This window comes from Heteronotia binoei, chromosome 10, assembly GCF_032191835.1.
Source record: "Heteronotia binoei isolate CCM8104 ecotype False Entrance Well chromosome 10, APGP_CSIRO_Hbin_v1, whole genome shotgun sequence".
In the NCBI taxonomy this organism is placed as follows: Eukaryota; Metazoa; Chordata; class Lepidosauria; order Squamata; family Gekkonidae; genus Heteronotia; species Heteronotia binoei.
Genome location: NC_083232.1, coordinates 59,265,300 through 59,284,130, shown reverse-complemented (window position 1 = coordinate 59,284,130; position 18,831 = coordinate 59,265,300). Strand labels below are relative to the sequence as shown.

The 18,831-nt window shown below is 44.8% G+C and overlaps 1 protein-coding gene across 1 annotated transcript in view; it reads left to right on the top strand.

The window, feature by feature from the left end:
• The window catches only part of RFTN1 (raftlin, lipid raft linker 1), a 144,341-nt gene that overhangs the window by 18,649 nt on the left and 106,861 nt on the right, over positions 1-18,831 (top strand). Inside the window, exon 2 of the mRNA XM_060248729.1 lies at positions 13,610-13,796. Within this exon, the coding sequence (XP_060104712.1) occupies positions 13,610-13,796 (187 nt within the window). The remainder of the gene's footprint in view (positions 1-13,609; positions 13,797-18,831) is intronic.

Sequence of the window (18,831 nt, the reverse complement as noted above, 5' to 3'; positions counted from 1 at the left end):
CGGGACCTGAACCAATTCCGCAGGGCTTGCAAAACATTTCTTTTTCAGTTGGCATTCGAGACAGAACCTGATTAACTAACGAGCACACACTTAGCCATCTTGTGTACATCAGGATTACAACATTTTAGCACCTACTTTATATGTTTTATCTATTTTAAATAACTTATTTGTAACTGATATTTAAACTGTTATGTTGTTTTATGTGAATCATGGGACTCCCATGTCTGTTATGCTGTTTTATGTGAATCATGGGACTCCCATGTCTGTTAGCCGCCCTGAGCCCGCCTGGCGGGGAGGGCGGGATATAAAAATAAAATATTATTATTATTATTATTATAAAGGTAATAACCAGCACCTTGTAACGAACTCGGTAAATAACTGGCAGCCAATGCAGTTCCCGCAGCCCAGCCCGCACATGTTCCCACCAAGGTAGGCCCAATAGCAGTTTGGCTGCTGCATTCTGCACTAGCTGCAGCTTCCGGGTTCGGCACAGGGGCAGCCCCATGTAGAGGGCATTACAGTAGTCTAGCCTCGAGGTGACCGTTGCATGGATCACTGTTGCCAGGTCATTGCGCTCCAGGAAGGGAGCCAACTGTCTCGCCCGCCTAAGGTGGAAAAAGGCGGATTTGGCAGTGGCTGCTATATGGGCCTCCATTGTCAAGGAAGACTCCAGTAGCACTCCCAAGCTCTGACCCTGCGCACTGGTATCAGTGACGCACCGTCAAAAGCTGGAAGGGAGATCCCTCCCTCCGGACCACCACGCCCTAGACAAAGGACCTCTGTCTTTGCTGGATTCAGTTTCAGCCCACTCGACCTGATCCAGTCTGCCACGGCTTGCAGCGCCCGGTCCAGGTTTATAGGAACATCGGCAGCCCGGCCGTCCATCAATAGATAGAGCTGGGTGTCATCCGCGTACTGGTGACAACCCAGCCCATATCTCCGGGCAATCTGGGCAAGGGGGCGCATGTAGATGTTAAATAACATCGGGGAGAGAACTGCTCCCTGAGGCACCCCACAGTTGAGTGAGTGTCTCTGGGACAGCTCCCCCCCAATTGCCACCCTTTGTCCCCGACCCTTCAGGAAAGAGGAAAGCCATTGCAAGGCTAGCCCCTGAATCCCTGCGTCGGTGAGGCAGCAGGCCAGCAGCCGGTGGTTGACCATATCGAACGCGGCCGAAAGGTCTAACAACAGCAATACTGCCATACCGCCTCGGTCCAGGTGTCGCCGGAGATCATCCATGAGGGTGACCAGAACCGTCTCTGTCCCATGGCCCGGGCGGAAGCCGGACTGGAATGGATCCAAAGTGGAAGCGTCATCCAGGAAGCTCTGTAACTGCAACGCCACAGCCCTCTCTATAACCTTGCCCAAAAAGGGCAAGTTTGAGACTGGCCGGTAGTGATCCAAATCGGCCGGGTCTGATGTAGCTTTTTTCAGGAGGGGGCGGACCACTGCCTCTTTCAGAGGGTTTGGAAAAGAACCCTCCAAAAGAGATCTATTTATGATGTCCCGTATAGGACATCTCAGCTCCTCCTGGCAAGCTTTAATTAGCCAGGAGGGGCACGGGTCCAGATCACAAGTTGTTGGGCATGCAGTAGAGAGGATCCTGTCAACCTCCTCTAGGTCAAGCGGGTTGAAACGGTCCAGGATCAAACCAGAAGACAGGCACGGGGCCTCAAGTTCACATACTGTATCTAATATGGCAGGGCAGTCACAGCGGAGCGATTGGACTTTGTCTGCAAAGAATTTCGCGAATGCCTCACAGCCTATCTCTAATTCCTTAACATTTGGTTTGCCTCGCTCGCGGGGGGATGCTGACGTTTCACGTCTGTTCTCACCCAACTGTCCTCCTGATACCAAGCTATTTCTTCACAATATGAACAGCAGCTGGAAATAACCCTCTGATGCGCCAATTGCACTGCTTTTGAAAATACCCTCCAATCCAAATCACAATCTAGCTGCAAGAGATAAAACAGCTTTGTGTTTTCTGCTCCCTCACATCACCGTGATCTTTCTCACATCCCCTGCTACTTACCATCTCGAGGTGATATTTGGCACACACTGGTTCTTCCAACACCTCTTCTTCTCTCTTGATGGAATCATCCTCCATTGGTGGCTCAGGTGTTTGCGCTTCATAAACTGGGGGTTCCCTCGCCTTTTCCACGGCTTCATGCTCCATGTCTGCTCCAGAATCTCCAGAGGTATCCTCCATGTTCGCTCCAGAATCACCGGTGGTACCGTGCTCAGCATCTGCTAGGGAATTTTCCTCATCATCCCTTTCATCGCCTGAATCTTGAAAGTGGGCTAGACCCCCACAGTATGGGCAGTGACAGGAGTCAGGCCTCTCTGAGTTGACTGCTGCCACATTCTCTATCTAGAAGTTTGAAGAAGCAAAAAAAATTAGTATCCTGCCTCATGAGCGTGCCCCCCCCCCCCAATTCCACACACCTCATTTTTCGGCCTTACATCTAGATAGAGCGTTTCCTCCACAATCTCCATATTTTCTTGTGCCTTCCCTCCATGTTCTGACTCCTTGCCATCGCTTTTGGGTGAAAGATGCATCAACTCCTCGTAGACAGGTTCCTCACCAGCATCGGCTTTCCCCCCATCGGTCTCCACTGGGTTCATATCATCATGAACAGCCTGGTCCAAAGCCCTATTTTAAAGAGTTCCGTGGGAAAGCATCACCGACACTCATTGGTGTGTTTAAATGTTGCAGGGGACACGCCCTGTGACAATCAGGGGCGGCCGGCAGGCAACATTTCAGATATATTGTACAACGACATTTCTGGCACCTGCACTTCCCACCTGCAAACTATTGACTTAGGGGGTCCTAAAGCAAAGCGTCTGTTTTTGAAAACCGTTGCATCTCCACAATTCTCCAAATAACGCTTTTCCCCAAAACAATATGAAGCCTGCTACACTAGTGGCTGACCCTCCTTTCCCCCTTAGGAAACAGCCGGCATTCCTTGGGGGGGCGGATCCCTAGCCGCCCCCTCGGGGACTGTTTTGCGTCACTCCCCCATGAGGAAACATACCGCGTTTGTTTTTGTGTGTGCGTGCACATGTGTGGGCGGGGCAGCTGTCACTTTGGAATGCGGCTTGATGATGATAGGGTACCCTTATCTACTATTGATATCCTCTGCATATTTATAACTTTTTAAAAATAGGATTATTATTTATTCAGTTGAAAGAGAAGCTTAACATGATATATCAAGAAAACAACATTTTTTCTAGTCTCTCCTATCCTCCCCCCCTTACTGGCTCTTAGCTCCATTGCTATCTCTTTGACATTTTGTTTGTACATGGGTTCTTTAAACTTCTCTATTTGCAGGTCCTATCTCAATTTTTAAAATAAATAATATATGGTTATTTAACAGTATTTATGTTTTGGATAGCTTCCTTGATGCAACATAGCAGATACTGTATTTTTTTGTAGATCCAGTTTCATTAATTTCGTATGTCAATCAATTTAGTGGTGGTTGTTTCAGAAATTTGTAATGTATTTTTTTTCAATGATCCTTGTATTCGCTGAAAATGTATTTGTAAAACTGGACAAAAGAAACTAACTTTTACCGAGCATTCTAAAACGTTGGAAATAATGCTACCTTTGCATTATTATTCCAGTATAGGAACCAATCTTGTGTGTGTGTGTGTTACATTTTAACCTTCCATTGTCTAGTTCTCAGCTGACAAGGCAGATGCACGGATTGCTTAAAGCAGAGTTTCCCAAACTCCCCCCCCCCCCCATGGTCTGGTTATTTTTATATGACTCCTTCGTGGCCCACTATAATTTGGGGGTGGAGCCAGGAGACAGGAAACGCTGGCCAGGAGCTTTCCCCGCCCCTCTTGATGTTTCTGAACATCAGAGAGGGGTGGGGGAGCATGCCTGGCTGGTGCGCAGTCTCAGTATCAAGCCCTAAGCATCCTCTGTGTGGAGGACACTTAGGAAGCAATACTGAGATTGCGTGCTGGCCAGGAGCTTTCCCCGCCCTTTTCTGATGTTTCCGAACATCAGAGAGAGGCAGGAGAGAGTGCCTGGCTGGTCTTTGTCACCTGGCGATCAGTTCTAATTCCATGAGATCTCCAGCCCCCACTTGGAGGGCTGGCAACCTCACTTGGCAACCCTATCAAATTAGTATTCCTGCAGAATCTCAGTCTGGAACAGAAGAAATACTTGACACTGAAGACTTTTCCCACCCACCCGCCATAGCATGTCTGCATCTAGGAGGGAGATCTATAATAGTTCTATCTGGATCTGACTAATACTAGAACAATGTATTGACTGCTTCTCTGCCTAGTATGGATTAATCTGGGCCTTTGCAGCAATACCTCTTGCGTTGCCCTGCATTTTACTGGTCTCAGCCATTCTCTGGGCTCCTGCTAGTTATCCTAGTTTTGGGTTTAGTGATGATCTTTCTGGTCTCCTGGAGCTATTACTGTGCTCCCTTTTTTTGTTTGCTGATTCAGTGTTACTTAGAGCAAAGATATTTCATGGCACTATTTTTGTGCTTCAAGGTGTGTTCATACTTTAATGCAAAGTTACATAATCCATCTGCAAGAGAGACAAGGAGACAAAGGCAAGAAATGCAAGACTAGGAGACAAATGCAAATTGTAAATAGGGTTGCCAAGTCCAACCCCAGAAATATCTGGGGACTTTGGGGGTGGAGCCAGGAGACTTTGGGGGTGGAGCCAGGAGACACTGGGGTGGAGCTAGGGGGGAGGGGGAAACGGCGCCGGGGAGCATGGCGAGCCGCCCTGTCTCAGAGCAGGTGAGGCCGCCGCGCTGCTGCCGCCTCTTCTCCGCTCGCCGTGGCTGCTCCTCCAAGATGGGCTCAGGCTGAGCCCATCTCGGAGGAGCAGCCACGGCAAGCGGAGAAGAGGCGACAGCGGTGCGGCAGCCTCGCCCACTCCGCCTCTGGGGTGGAATCGGAGGGGGGGTGGCGGCGGGCCGGGGGTGTGGCGAGCCGCGAGTCCGGGTCCTAGAAGGGCCCGGATTCGGGGCTCGCCATGCTCCTGGCCTGCCTCCGCCCTTCCCTGGTTTTGCCTGCGCTCAGCCTGGGCCCATCTCGGAGGAGCAGCTGCGGTGGGCGGGGAGGGGGCGGCGTGGTGGCCTCGCCCGCTCCGGGATGGGGTGGCTCACTATGCTCCCCAGCGCCGTTTCCCCCCTCCCCCGCTTCCGTTTTTTGGGGGAGCGGGGGAAGAGGGTGGAAATCCTGGGGTCCCCCGCCAGGGCGGGAGGGTTGGGAAGTCTAGTTGTAAAACTTGTTCATTTTAGGCCCTTAGATTCGGAAAACCTATGGATGGAGAGTCCTAATTCATTGTGCTTTGCAATCTGTCTGCCTTGTTGAACATAACTTATTTACTCAAGAGCCATCCACTTCCTCCCAATAGAATTTAAGTGGCTCTTAGGATGTCCAAGAATTAGACTATGTCTATGATCATGCACACTATATAATGCACTTTCAATCCACTTTCCAACTGGGTTTCGCAAGTTCACACAGTAAAATCCAGTTGGAAAGTGCATTATTAGTGTGTGTGATCACAGCATATATTAATTTAAGTGTTAATGTTGTATTCTGTCAGCTTGAAATTTAATTCTGGCTTCAAAGTTAGGTAAGAAATTCTGTTGAACAGCAGTTGAATTCTCAAGGAGAGAGTTTCCCCAACTGTTTAATGGTCATCGCTTTCCTTTATAGTGGAAAGCTCTATTGTTAATATTCAGATTATACAGAATGTACACTGCTGTCTCATAATGTGCATGAGAGAAGACTGCTGCAATTTTAAGGATATGCTACAATACAGTGATTTAGTAAAGACTGTCCACTAGTTTATATGTTTTTATATTTTTTTGCTTTCCAGATATTCTCAAATCTTTAATGTACTATTTTATAATATAACTTCATAAAAGCATTCTGTGCATCTAGTTGTGCAGAAACTTCAAGTGGTCTGCAATGACAGGCTTTTACTGCTGTTGAATAAATAAAGTCAGTTTTCCTCAAATGTCACCCATTTGTACTTGCTTGTCCCAAACTGGTTCCTACCAGCTTTCCCCCTGGGATTAGTTGAAAAGCTTCTCTGCCATCTTTTTGATATTAATCACCAGCAGCCTTGTTCCCTTTTGTTCAACTGAAGCCCATCTCTTTTGTACAGGTTTGGCTTGTCCTATAAAGTTCCTTAGTACCTAATCGTGTTAGCAAGTCCAATTCAAGAAATATCTGGGGACTTTGGGGGTGGAGCCAGGAGACATTGGGGATGCAGCCAGGGGCAAGGGCATGACTAGCATAATTGAACTCCAAAGGGAGTTCTGGCCATCACATTTAAAGGGACTGCACTCCTTTTAAATGCCTTCCCTCCATTGGAAATAATGAAGGATAGGGCTCTTTATTTTGGGGCTCATAGAATTGGACCCCCTGGTACAATCCTTTTGAAACCTGGAGGGTATTTTAGGGAGATGTTCTGGATGCTGTGCTGAAAATCTGGTGCCTCTATCTCAAAAAACAGCCCCCCCACCAGAGCTCCAGATACCCTGTGGATTAATTCTCCATTATATCCTATGGGAATCTGTCTCAATAGGGAATAATAGAGTACCCAGTAGACATTCCCCCCCACCCCGCTTTCTGATGACCCTGAAGCAGGGGGAGGGCCTCCAAACTGGGGGGATCTACTGCCTCCACCTGTGGATTGGCAATCCTAGTGCCTAACAAATCTATACCTTCCCTCCAAGCACCACTTTCTTATCCATTCTTTGAGACCCCTAATCCGTGCATGTCTGTCTGGCTGTTTGCACTTCTGAATGCTATTTTTGAGGTGCTGGCCTTTAACCTTGCCTAGAATCCTAATTTTTTCCCTTCAGGACCAGATTTAAGAATGAAATCTTCATGTGGCCCTGTGGAAGTCACAGTGTCCTACCACCTAACTACCTCATTGTGTGGTTGTGAGATTTAAAGCAACTCCAAGATCCTTGTAAAAAAAGGGCTGGTGATACAAATTTAGCACAGACATAATTACTGAATGGTTATTGATTGATTGAGGTAAAATATTAACAGGCTTTCTATATTACAGAATTCAAGATGGATTACAGTGTAATTAAAACAAATGCATGAAATCACATTTTAAGTTGTGGATGCTTTCTACCTGATGGCTCATTTAGAATTTGTATTTTGAATTCTGCCTTACTTTACCATTAATAGAACTGAATGGCTATGAGATGTTACATGATACTTAAAATAAATTGTTCATTATAAAACTTCAAAGTACCTTGTATTTTGCAAGTATATGTAGTATCCATCTATTCAGGCTACTTGAAATTGTAGCACAATTGAAATCCACTAAATATATCATGTGTAGACTTTTTTGCTTCTAAATAAACACTAAATAGGTTTTTAAAATGTGGAAAGCAGGAATGTAAGGTGTAATACAAATAAGGAAATGTGAACTGAAATTTGTAAGCAAACAAACATGAACAGTTACAGTCAGATGGCATCTGAAGAAAATCACAATTAATTGGGCTGCTAATCATATGCACAGGCATAATTATACATATGAGTACAAACCCACAGAACACTGCTATCCCTCCTGCACGGCAGAGTGGAAGAAAGGAGAGTTTCTTCTTCTGCTTGCTTCTCTCTTTTGTCTTTTCCACTTACCCAATCTTTTGAGGAGAGTTAATGAGAATATCTGGCCCTGTCCTTCCTTTTATTCCTAATGGTTTGTGAACTGGTGAGAAGGAGATGGTCTCTGGAATGTCCACTAGAAAATACAGGTATTTGGTATTAAAAGGGCTTGGTTTCTTGCAGGCTCAAGGAGAAATGAAAGATTAATCCAAGCTGACTGGTAGAATGTATTAGGATCAAGCAAAATGCTTTCCCCAAAGCCCACTCATCACTTAACTGACCAACTTGATAATTAGATCATTCCCTAGTCCAAATATATATGTAATTCTGTTGCCAAGATGCCTCACTTTTGTTAGTATTTCCTTTTCCCACCCCATGCCAGGTCCAACAGCTGTATGTCACATCAAGATGAAGGGCAGAGAGCCAGTAAGGAAGACCATACCCAAACTCATCACACTAACTAGAGTACAATAAAATATACATGGGATAAATTTTGCCTACTAGCTGGCCATCAGGCCCTCCTAGTGATTAACTGGTGCCTTTAGCTCAGCGTAGCATAGACTCATGAGAACTTGGGAGTTAAGCTGTGGATGAGTGACTACGAAGTAAGATTGGGGTTGCTATGCAGAGGAAGGCAATGGCAAACCACATCTGCTTATCTCTTGCCTAGAACACTCTGTGAGTGGGGTCACCATGAGTCTGTTGTGATGACAGCATGTGCTTCTTAACCCCAAAAGGAGAAGTGTGATCTGTTACACATTATCTACTTTGATTTCCAACAATTTTTTGACAAAGATTGCTACTCTAGGCTCCTAAAGAAACTTATCATAGGGTTGCTAGCCTTCAGATAGGACCTGGAGATCTCCTGCTTTTACAACCGATCTCCAGCTGGCAGAGATCAGTTCCCTTGGAGAAAATGGCTGCTTTGAAGGATTGACTCTATGGCATTGTACCATGTTGAGGCCCTCCCTCCCCTCCTCATACCCTGCCCTCTCCTGGCTCCACCCCCAAAGTCTCCAGTTATTTTCCAACACAGACCTGGCAACCCTATCTTATAATGGGTTCACTTATGGATCAGAAATCAATTAAACAACCGGAAGCAGAGTAGGAGTTAAATGGACATTTCTCACAGTGGAAGGAAGGAAGAAAACAATCAAGCAGCTGGGTTGGTGCTGTGTAGTTCGTTAATAAATGATCTGAATTGAGAGAGCAAGCAGTGATGTTGCCAATATTTAATTACAAATTCTTCATCACGATGAGAACCAAATCAGATTTTTGACAAGCTCTGAAAGGAACTGTCCAAACTGGGTGAGTGGGACAACAATGTGACGAGTGAGGTTCAATGTAAGTGGAACAGGGGGGAATTCCAATTTTAAATAATTGCTCATAGGGTTTGAACTAGTGGTGATCAAAAGATCTTGGGGTTTGGTAGCTTAATGAAGACATCAGCTCAGTACGTGGCAGTGATGAAAAAAGGCTATGTTCCATTAGATAAGAACTGGAATTGGTAGAATTTGAAGGGGCTTTGTATTTAAGCATTAAATAATTTCGGTGGGCCTGATATGCCATCAAAAATCAGGTCCAAAATGGCTAATTGGGAACAGTACTTGAAATGAAGAGTTTTTGTGTTGTTGCTGTTGTTGTTACTTTTAAAGTGAAGTACACTTTTAAAAAATTCTGTGTGCTTGGTACAAGATCATTCTGATTGACAGATTGCTTGGTTATTTATGTTTATCTTATGCATTTGCATTACATTACTTATTAGATTTTGTTATGCATTTTCCTTAATTTGTATGCTGAGAGAGAACTCTGTGGCATATTATCTGTCAGTATATGCATTTCTTGAGTTTTCCCTCTCTGTTTAAAGATATAATAATATCATGTCTGGGTTCCTCAATCACAAGATCCATTGTATATTCCTGGAACTTGGTTCTTGTAGGTTAAGAGAAACTATAGAAAAAGTACAGGGCAACAGCTATTATTATTTAAATTATGCCTTTTATTATTAGTTTTGAATATTTATTAGCTGCTATGACAACTTTTTTCATTATTCAAAAAGCAGTAGCTATGCATTCTTATAGAAAATGCAGCAGAAACAAGAATGTCTGTAGAGTCCAATGTCTTTCATACAGCATGTATCCCACAAGATTTTTCCACAGAAGAGGCTTGTTTCAAGGATCAGATTATCTTCAGTAAACTGTTATTCCAATTGATGATTAACGGGACCCAGGCATACTGAATCTCAGAATACTGGGATATAAAGGAGCATGAATTTCTCTCAAACAGGAAAGAAATTTAACGAAGCAGATACTGAGAAATTGAGTTAATACTTTCATAGATGGAGAGATGGTGAACGACTGTGGTATACTCAGAGTATTCATTTAATCACTTTGACTCATGCATTGTTTCAGGAAGGGGGTATTTTCTTTTTTACATGTATATCCAGCAGGGGCAGAGCAGTTTTGTGCTGTGCCTGTGCTGCAGTGGCCAGCCACTTTGCAACTGTGGCACTGCTAGTTGGCTCCCTAAGGGGAAGATTATGTGGCAGCTGGAGAGGGAAAAAAGGTGCCCTGGCATGTTGCCAGGGGCTGCCATTGTGGTGTCTGTGGTGTTTCCTCTGCAGCATACCATCCCCAGTGTAGTGGCTAGGTGGGAGTGGCATGATAGACAGGACATGCAGGACCAATGGGAGTAATGAGTTGAGGGGGCCAAGCCAAGTGTCCATAACAGGCAGGGGCCGCCAAGGTGTGGGCCAAAGGAGCGACACTCCTCCCATGCAGCACACCCCTCCTTAAAGAGACCAGCTTCCATCAAAAACCCTGGTCATTTCTCAGTGGGGAGGGGGCCATCCTCTGTGCACCCTACAGACACCCCAAGCTGTTGCTCTGCACACAGAGTGCACAGGTTCCCCCGGGACACGACTAACACAAGCAGGTGTGACAGTAATGAATGGGTTAACGAGAAAACTAAGGACTCATAGAGCCTGCGTCAGGTGACCTGAGGGTGGGGGCCAGAGTGCTCAGAACTCTCAGAGGTGATTGGCAGCTAATGGCTGAGGGCAGTTAGTGACAGACGGAGTCTGAGGGAGACTGCTGAAGAGAGCAGTTGGTATGAGAAGGAGCTGAGACAGGAGCTGAGGAGAGTCTTCTAGAGAAGCAAAGCTCACTGTTCACTCTATAAAGACAGCCAAGGGGCTGTGTATGACTAAAGAAGAGTCACAGTAAAAGACCTGAGAGGTCACAGACACAGAGACACTTCTCTTAAGAGCTAAAGAGGTGGTTGAGGGAAAGATGTGGGTCTAGAAGTCTGAAGGGCTGGGAGAAGAGACACCAGTCGACTTAAGGGACTTGGCACATTATACCCAAGAGGCCAACCTAGAATAGTGTTGGAGAGTAAAAACTATATGATCTGTGAAACCTGAGAGACCTAAGTGAACTAGATATTATAAAGCCTGAACTACGAAGAAACTGTTAACTGCTTGAGATACAATATAGCCCATGTATATATTTCCCATTCCCCAGTTGAAGACAGTGTGTGTACGTTAATAAATTTCTGTGGTTTACTTTAAAGTTCTCTGGTGCCGGTATATTGGGAAAGCTATCAAAGCTGCTGTGGTCCCCAAACACTGAGTTTATATCCATCTGAAAGCAAAACAAGAACCCCGAAGAGACTAGTATTGAGAAATCCATATTACACCCACCCCTTGAGTTTCATAGTCGTAAGGTAAAATTCAAAAGGAAGAACTGAGGCGGAAGAGGGGCTAGGGTAGCCATAAGTCGCATATAGAAGCGATTCAGTGAGACTGTGTGGTGCGCTGTTATAACAGGGATGTGCAGATGTCCTCCACTCACCAGCAATTATGCCAGCCGGCAAGGTGCTCATGCTGTCAATGGCATTCCTGTGCCAACCCCTGTGCAACCCTTGCTGGAGTACAAGTGGTGGTGGTGGGGCTAGCAGTGTGGAGGTATTGAGCAGCACAGAGAGATTCTAAGAGGTCTCCCAGTGTCCCCCCAGTGTGCCCCTTTGTCTCACCTATATTTCTCAAAATGGTGAGAATCCCCTCCAGATGCCTGTGCCAAATGTTGGAAGGCTCCCCACTAGTCAGCCTGGGCACAGAACTGGCAGATGATGCCAGCCCTCCCCCTTGTCAGTGGGGTCAGCTCCAACACTGCAAGGCCTTTCCCCAAATAACCAGACCCACCCCTCCCATCACATGCTCCCATTTGGATGAGTCAGAAACTGCCAGGTAGGGCTGCTTGCAAGGACACAGCAAACACAGTGCTGCCACTGGCTGCAGCTGGTTGTGTATAGGGCCCCATTTGCCAATGCCCTCGGAGCCTCTGCCTGCCAATGCCTCTGTCATGGCAGCTCAAAGAACCATCTCCAGTTCTGCAGGAGCTTCCATGGGGCAATAGGGGCACCCAATCTGTCACTCAGATGCCACAAGCCATGTGGCAGTTTCCACACTCTCCTCACTTGAGTCAGTGTCCTGTTGGAACTTTCTTATACCAGGAGATGCAATTTGTCAGCACCTTCAGGGCATTCTCATCCTGGAAGGGAAAGGGTTTGAGCATCATGTGGAATTGCATAGCACATAGGTTGGTGGGGCTCACCACCCACCACTGGATTTTGTGAGATGTGTGTGTTGCCAACTGGCAAGATGAGCAGCCTTGTGCATGGGAGTCACTGTCACCTCCCTCTCCATGTTGCTGTCTTAGGCAGGCCCTGACACACCTACTCACATGCTGCATGGGATCTTTGGGGAGGATCCCATAGCTTTCCCCCTCAGCTGCCAGGTTTGGGAGGGAGAGATGCTGTGTGCACTGAGGCTTATTGCCACTGTTGTGGACCCAGGGGAGGTAAGTGGATTGGAGGATGGGAGCCTTGCTTACCTGTTCATACATGGCTTCCTCTTGAGATTCCAGTGGAGGGCCTGGTGTATCTGTTCATGCTGAAATCTGGGAGAGGACAGCCACAAAGTCTGGACTTCACTTTCCCTGCAGGGTACTTCCCCATGTGCTCACCCAGCAGTGCTAGGTGCCCGGTCTGTGTTTTACCTGCCACCGAGGTGCATGTGTGCTCGCTCTAAGGCCACATGGCAGGGAGCTGTCAAACAGCATTTAATGCCAGGTGTCCCACCTCTGGAGTTATGGGGCAACCTCCTGGAACCCTTTGTAGGGTGGGGGGCTGTGATTGGGTACCAACAGGATGTGTGTGCTGATTGGGTGCACACTTGGTTGGTATCCTGAGCTACTTGGGTTCCCATGGTATGGCTGCAGCTGTGTGTGTGTGGGGGGGGGAGTGAATTTGTAGTAACCATGGATGGGGGGGTACACCAGCATTTTTGCCAGCACAATTTTGCACCTGTTCTAGGGAGTGTTCCTTCACTGATAATGTTTTGGGAGCTGCCTGACTGATGTCATGCCCCACAGGATGCCAGGGTTCATGCCATCACTCTGCTGGCATGTGGCTGTGGTGCAGCTGCCCTGGTGTAATTGTGTGATGCAGCATCACTTATGCCTTGCACTGGTGTTGATGCCTTTTATACTGGAATAACTCCAAATTATGCTGGCTCCTTGTACTGATAGTGCCCTCACTTTGGATTGTGCTGTTAGTCATTGATAACTTGGTTTGCCCAAATAATAACTGTTATCCTCTGAAACTGTTCATCAGTACTACTTTTTCGTTGTGGTTTTTTTCCCTTTTGTATATTAAGTTAGGCTTATGTGGAACTACTGCATGGTAACTTGAGTGGGTAGGGTGATGTTAACAATTTCTTTGAGAAATATGGAATCCCAAGTAAAATCTCTGTAATTACTAATTCTTGATTCTGTGAGAGACTATAAATAAGGTAAATAATGGTATAGATTTGAGTAAAGCCCTTTGTTATTGAAGAGGATGTAGCTGTAAAATTATATAGTAATGAAAGATGTAATATTTTGTTGCATAATCCAATTTATGATTATTGATCAGCCTTTTTTTTTTGTTGTTCCAGCTGAGCTACCAGGATCATCTGCAATCAGGCTTTCTTCCTTGCGTGATCTTCCAGCTCAGTTGCAAGAATTGTACCAGCAGGGTTTCATCTTGGCTGCTGTCCATCCCTTTGTGCAGCCAACTAACGAGAATGAAAGGACTCTCCAGGAACAAATCTTCAGGGCTGTGCTGATTAAGAAAACAGAAAGGTAAAGCTTTTCAAGTGAACTGGGGATAAGAATAGTCAATGAGATTTCCTGCTGAGATTTGACCTAGTTCAGGACATCATAGCAGTGTCATACTATAATATTTGCTGGGCAAGTCTTGGGTATTTTGTAGGCTTGGCATGCTTTGTGTATTTAGGGTCCATCTGCAGTTTGGCAGCTGTGTTTGAAGATAACAAACTGTTTCGTATTTTGGAATGCACTGTCACCAGGAAACAACCACCCTTGAACAGAAGTTTGGGAGGATATTCGTACTTGTGTTCCTTAGTGCAATTATCTATTTTATTAAATGCAGCCAAGGAAGCTACTTCCTTTTCAATAGCCCTATTACCATTACTTATATGGCCAAAGAGCAGCACTAAAAAGTAGTTATATTTCATTTTTTTAAAGAATGTTAACACTCTTATCAATAGTATAGATAATTACTTTAATCTGTATAGATAAATTGCACAGTTTAATAAAGGTACTGTCAACATTTGAATGTGATAGGTTCATAATATGAATTTCCTCAGGTTATAATACTAGTTTTTATTACAAGACTAGTTCCCTTGGCCTCAAACTGCTATCCATTTGTAATTAAAAACTCAATGCCTTTCCAGTTTGTGTGCCGCTCGTATTTCTGTGTGCTCAGCATTTATCAAGGTAAGTAGGTGTGGCCAATAGCCTTGTTAGTGCGTATGTGCTCCAAAGGTTATTATTCTAACCCTTTGTAGATGGTCTCAGTGAAACTGCCCTTTTTACTGAAATTAATTTGAACTTTTTATAAATGGCAATGTAATTTACAGAATACCAGAAATCAAGTAATTACTCATGCTAGGAAAATCACACACTCTTCGACGGTAAGCTTATATTGTACATGTGTCATCTTTCTCTCAGAAATTCTTGCAGGAGGAATGGGGGTGGGATATAGATTCCCCCACCACCCACATTATAATTCCTAAACAGTACTTAGGGCTGCCAGTTTGAGATTGGAAAATACCTGGAGATTTGGGGGTTGGAGACTGAGGAGGACAGGGTTTGGGTAGGGAAGGAGCTTCAGTGAGGTGCAACATCATAAAGTCCACCTTCTAAAGGAACCTTTTTCTCCAGGTGAACTGCTCTCTGTCACCTAGAGATTAGTTGTAATACTGGGAAATCTGCAGTTACCACCTGCAGGTTCGCAACCCTAGCAATACTGCAGCTAGGTAGTTTCGGACTCTGGGCATAGTAGTCGGGAATGGGGGCTTTAGTTGCTAATGTATACTTCAAATGTAAAGCTGCAGCATGCTTTTGTGGCCTACCTTTTGAGTTTGTAAATGGAGGAAAGCGGCTAGACGTCTATTCTGAATTCCAGTCCTGATGGAACCACTGTTTCTAAGTGGCAGTGCAGGAAGGCATTTGTGCACTCAAGAAAAGTAAGCCTATTTAGAACAATTGATTAAAAGGCAAGTTTTGCCATTTACCAAATTACAGTTGTGAAGCTTCACTGGATCTCTAGAATGTAGTAAATCTCAGACATAACATCAACAGGTGGCAGGAATGTGCACCATGTATTTATGATGGGTAAAAGCATGGGTCCACACATTTTGGTTTGTGTTAAAAACCATCAGCTATTTGTGGCTGCTCCTTTCCTGAGTCCTTTTAAGTGTACAGAGGATTCAGGTTAGTGCAGTGGTCAGCCTCTTAACACCAACAGGGAGAGACATAGAAATGATGTTAACTTATGGGTCTATTTAAAGCTGCAAGAGAGTTTCTAGCAGTTTCTAAGTATAGCCATAAGTTAATGTAAGGAAAGGACTGAATCAAGGAGGAACGGGACTCAGTCATTTGCAGTGACCATGGAGATGTAGCAGGTAAATAACGAAGCCCCACACATTGCTTGGTTTGAAGCGAGGTATTTTACTTTGACATCAAAGTAGAACTTGTCAGCATAAGCTCAAAATGACTAAGTTAAAATCATCAGGCTTCTGACCATTTTTATTCATCCCCAAAACAAGCAGACAAGCCCCCTCTTATCTAATTCAAATGCTCCACCTCCTGCTTTCCTTCCAGTAATTTCTTGTAGTTTTCCCCTGCTCTGTCCCTCTATGTTATCAGCAAGAAGCTCGTTCCCTGCGGGGCTCCTGTTATCTTGGATTCACATGCTTAGCCTGTCTGGTTTTAACAGTTTAGCAGAAGCTCCTCTGAGGGGCCTCTTAACAGTCACTCTAAATGTTGCATCAGACATTTTCTTTTGAAGGCATAACCATATTTTCCATTATTATTATTATTGAGGTATTCATTAATTATTCAGGGATCCCTCTTCATTCCCCCCTTTCAGTCTCTGAAAGTTTTTTTTTTTTTTTTAAATCTGAAGGAGACTGACCATCATCATTATTAAACAAATCAATTCTGTATGCCCACTCAAAAAGGGCAGCTAGGTGACAATTTGGTTTTCAACATTCCCAAGAAAGACTGAAATGACACTACAATGGGGTAATGCAATAGTATATTAACAGATATGGGGTATAGATGGGTCACGGGAGGAGAGACAGTGATGGGATTATCCATTCACACTGGCACATCCCAGTATTTTCCATCTTGAGAAGGTGTCTGTGTGAGGAAGAAGGTCACTCAGAGGCATGCCTTGGCTATGCAGCCCAGCCTTCCAATATGGAGTTTTCTAATTTTAATATGGAGTTTTCTAATTTTAATCCAAATCATTGCTCTTCTGTTCTTTTTTTTATTAAGGGGAGAGAGGTCCTTGCTACCTTACAAAGCCAGGTCTCTCCATTCTAAAAGACATTCAAATCCAAAAGTTAGATTTTTCTTGAAGGGAAGGTTTAGGGACAAAGGAGCCTTGCCTGCCCATGTGGAACTACCATTCTCTAACATTTTCCAGAATTCTGGCTTCTAAATTCCCCATGGCACCAAACATTTAGACGAGACAATTCTAGGGAAAACAGAAGAAAAAGAAGATATTGGATTTATATTCCACTCTCCATTCAAGAGTCTCAGAGCAGCTCACAATCTCCTTTATCTCCCTCCCCCACAATAAACACCCTGTGAGGTGGGTGGGGCTAAGAGGGCTCTCCCAGAAGCTGCCCTTTCAAGGACAAGCTCTGTGATAACTATGACTGATTCATAGCCATTCCAGCAGGAGCAAGTGCAGGAGTGGGGAATCAAACCCGGTTCTCCCGGATAAGAGTCTGCACACTTAACCACTACACCAAACTGGCTCTCAAACAGAAAACAGGTGCTGCCAGTAAGGGGTCTGGCAGCCAGGGAGCCCTAAGGCTTTACACTCCCTTTCTCTCGTGACCCAGCAAGATCTCCCTACTGGGAACTACACAAGAGAAAATCCCTCTCACTTAGAGGCTTCGTTTCTTATTCACACACACACCACAGAAATCCTCCCAGTTCCTAGCCTTTGTGCTTCAGCGCCAGAATGGAGCCTACTGAACAAGGCTTAAGGGATGATCAGGCCCTTCTTCCCTCCTAAGGAGAGGTAATCCAATTTCCCAAACAATTCATACTCACAATCCTGAAGATCTTCCAATTCCATACACACATCGGTTCAACCAGACTCGGGTTCTTGATTGACTGACTGGGCACCCCCCCCCACCACCAAGGCAGAGAGAGCTGGGCTCAGTAAAAAATGCCTAGTCCGTTCTTTCTGCCATGAGGGTAGAGGGCAGACGGTTATGCAGTCATCCAAGAAAAGGAAAAATCCTTACCTCATCATTCTCCAGCCAATAGCAACCATTTTATGTAGCAGGTAAATAACGAAGCCCCACACATTGCTTGGTTTGAAGTGAGGTATTTTACTTTGACATCAAAGTAGAACTTGTCAGCATAAGCTCAAAATGACTAAGTTAAAATCATCAGCCTTCTGACCATTTTTATTCATCCCCAAAACAAGCAGACAAGCCCCCTCTTATCTAATTCAAATGCTCCACCTCCTGCTTTCCTTCCAGTAATTTCTTGTAGTTTTCCCCTGCTCTGTCCCTCTGTGTTATCAGCAAGAAGCTCTTTCCCTGCGGGGCCCCTGTTATCTTGGATTCACATGCTTAGCCTGTCTGGTTTTAACAGTTTAGCAGAAGCTCCTCTGAGGGGCCTCTTAACAGTCACTCTAAATGTTGCATCAGACATTCTCTTTTGAAGGCACAATCATATTTTCTATTATTATTATTATTATTGAGGTATTCATTAATTATTCAGGGGTCCCTCTTCAGAGACACTTTAAACGTGGTAAGAGATGTTGTTGCTACTTGAATTTCTCCTAGCCCAGTGCAAAATGAAAGGTTAATCCACCCCTACTCACCCCAGTTCTAAATGCTGTGCACAAGCTAGAAGACTCAAGGATGGAATGGAATCTAGTTTCTTTCCCAGTATGAAAGGGGAGAGTGGGTTAGTTCCTAGCTCTCTGCAACTAGATGGAGAAACCAGAATGAGAGCCAATATGCTGTAGCGATTGAAATGTAAAACTAGGACTGGGATGAGCCAATGGGAAATCCCTACTCAGCCATAAAGCTTATTGGGTGACCTGAACCTGCTTCGGCGGGGAGGGCGAGATACAAATAAAATATATTATTATTATTATTATTATTATTATTATTATTATTATTATTATTATTATTATTATTATTGTCTCTCAGCCTAACCTATCTTACTGTGTTGCTATAAAGGTAAAATGGGAGGAGGGAGAACCATTAAAGTGACCATGATCACTTTGGAGAAAGGAGGGTTGCTAGATGAATAGAAGTTGAGAAAGGAGAATGAATCTTCCATTGTGCTTATCTGCAGGTGTGGTTGGTTGGAAGGGATTTATGGTTGCTGGCATGCTGAGAAGACTCTTGTGACTGTGTTTGTGGAATTTTTGATAGAAGACTATGTCACACCTGAACAAATTATAGTTGTTGAGGCTACCCTTGAGATGTTACCAATGTTATTTTACATGTGGGTTGCTGGGACAACACACTCAACAACTGTGTCCTGATCCCTAGTGGTGCATTGCTTGCCTGGCTATTTAACACCTTCAGTGTGGTGTTAACTACATGTT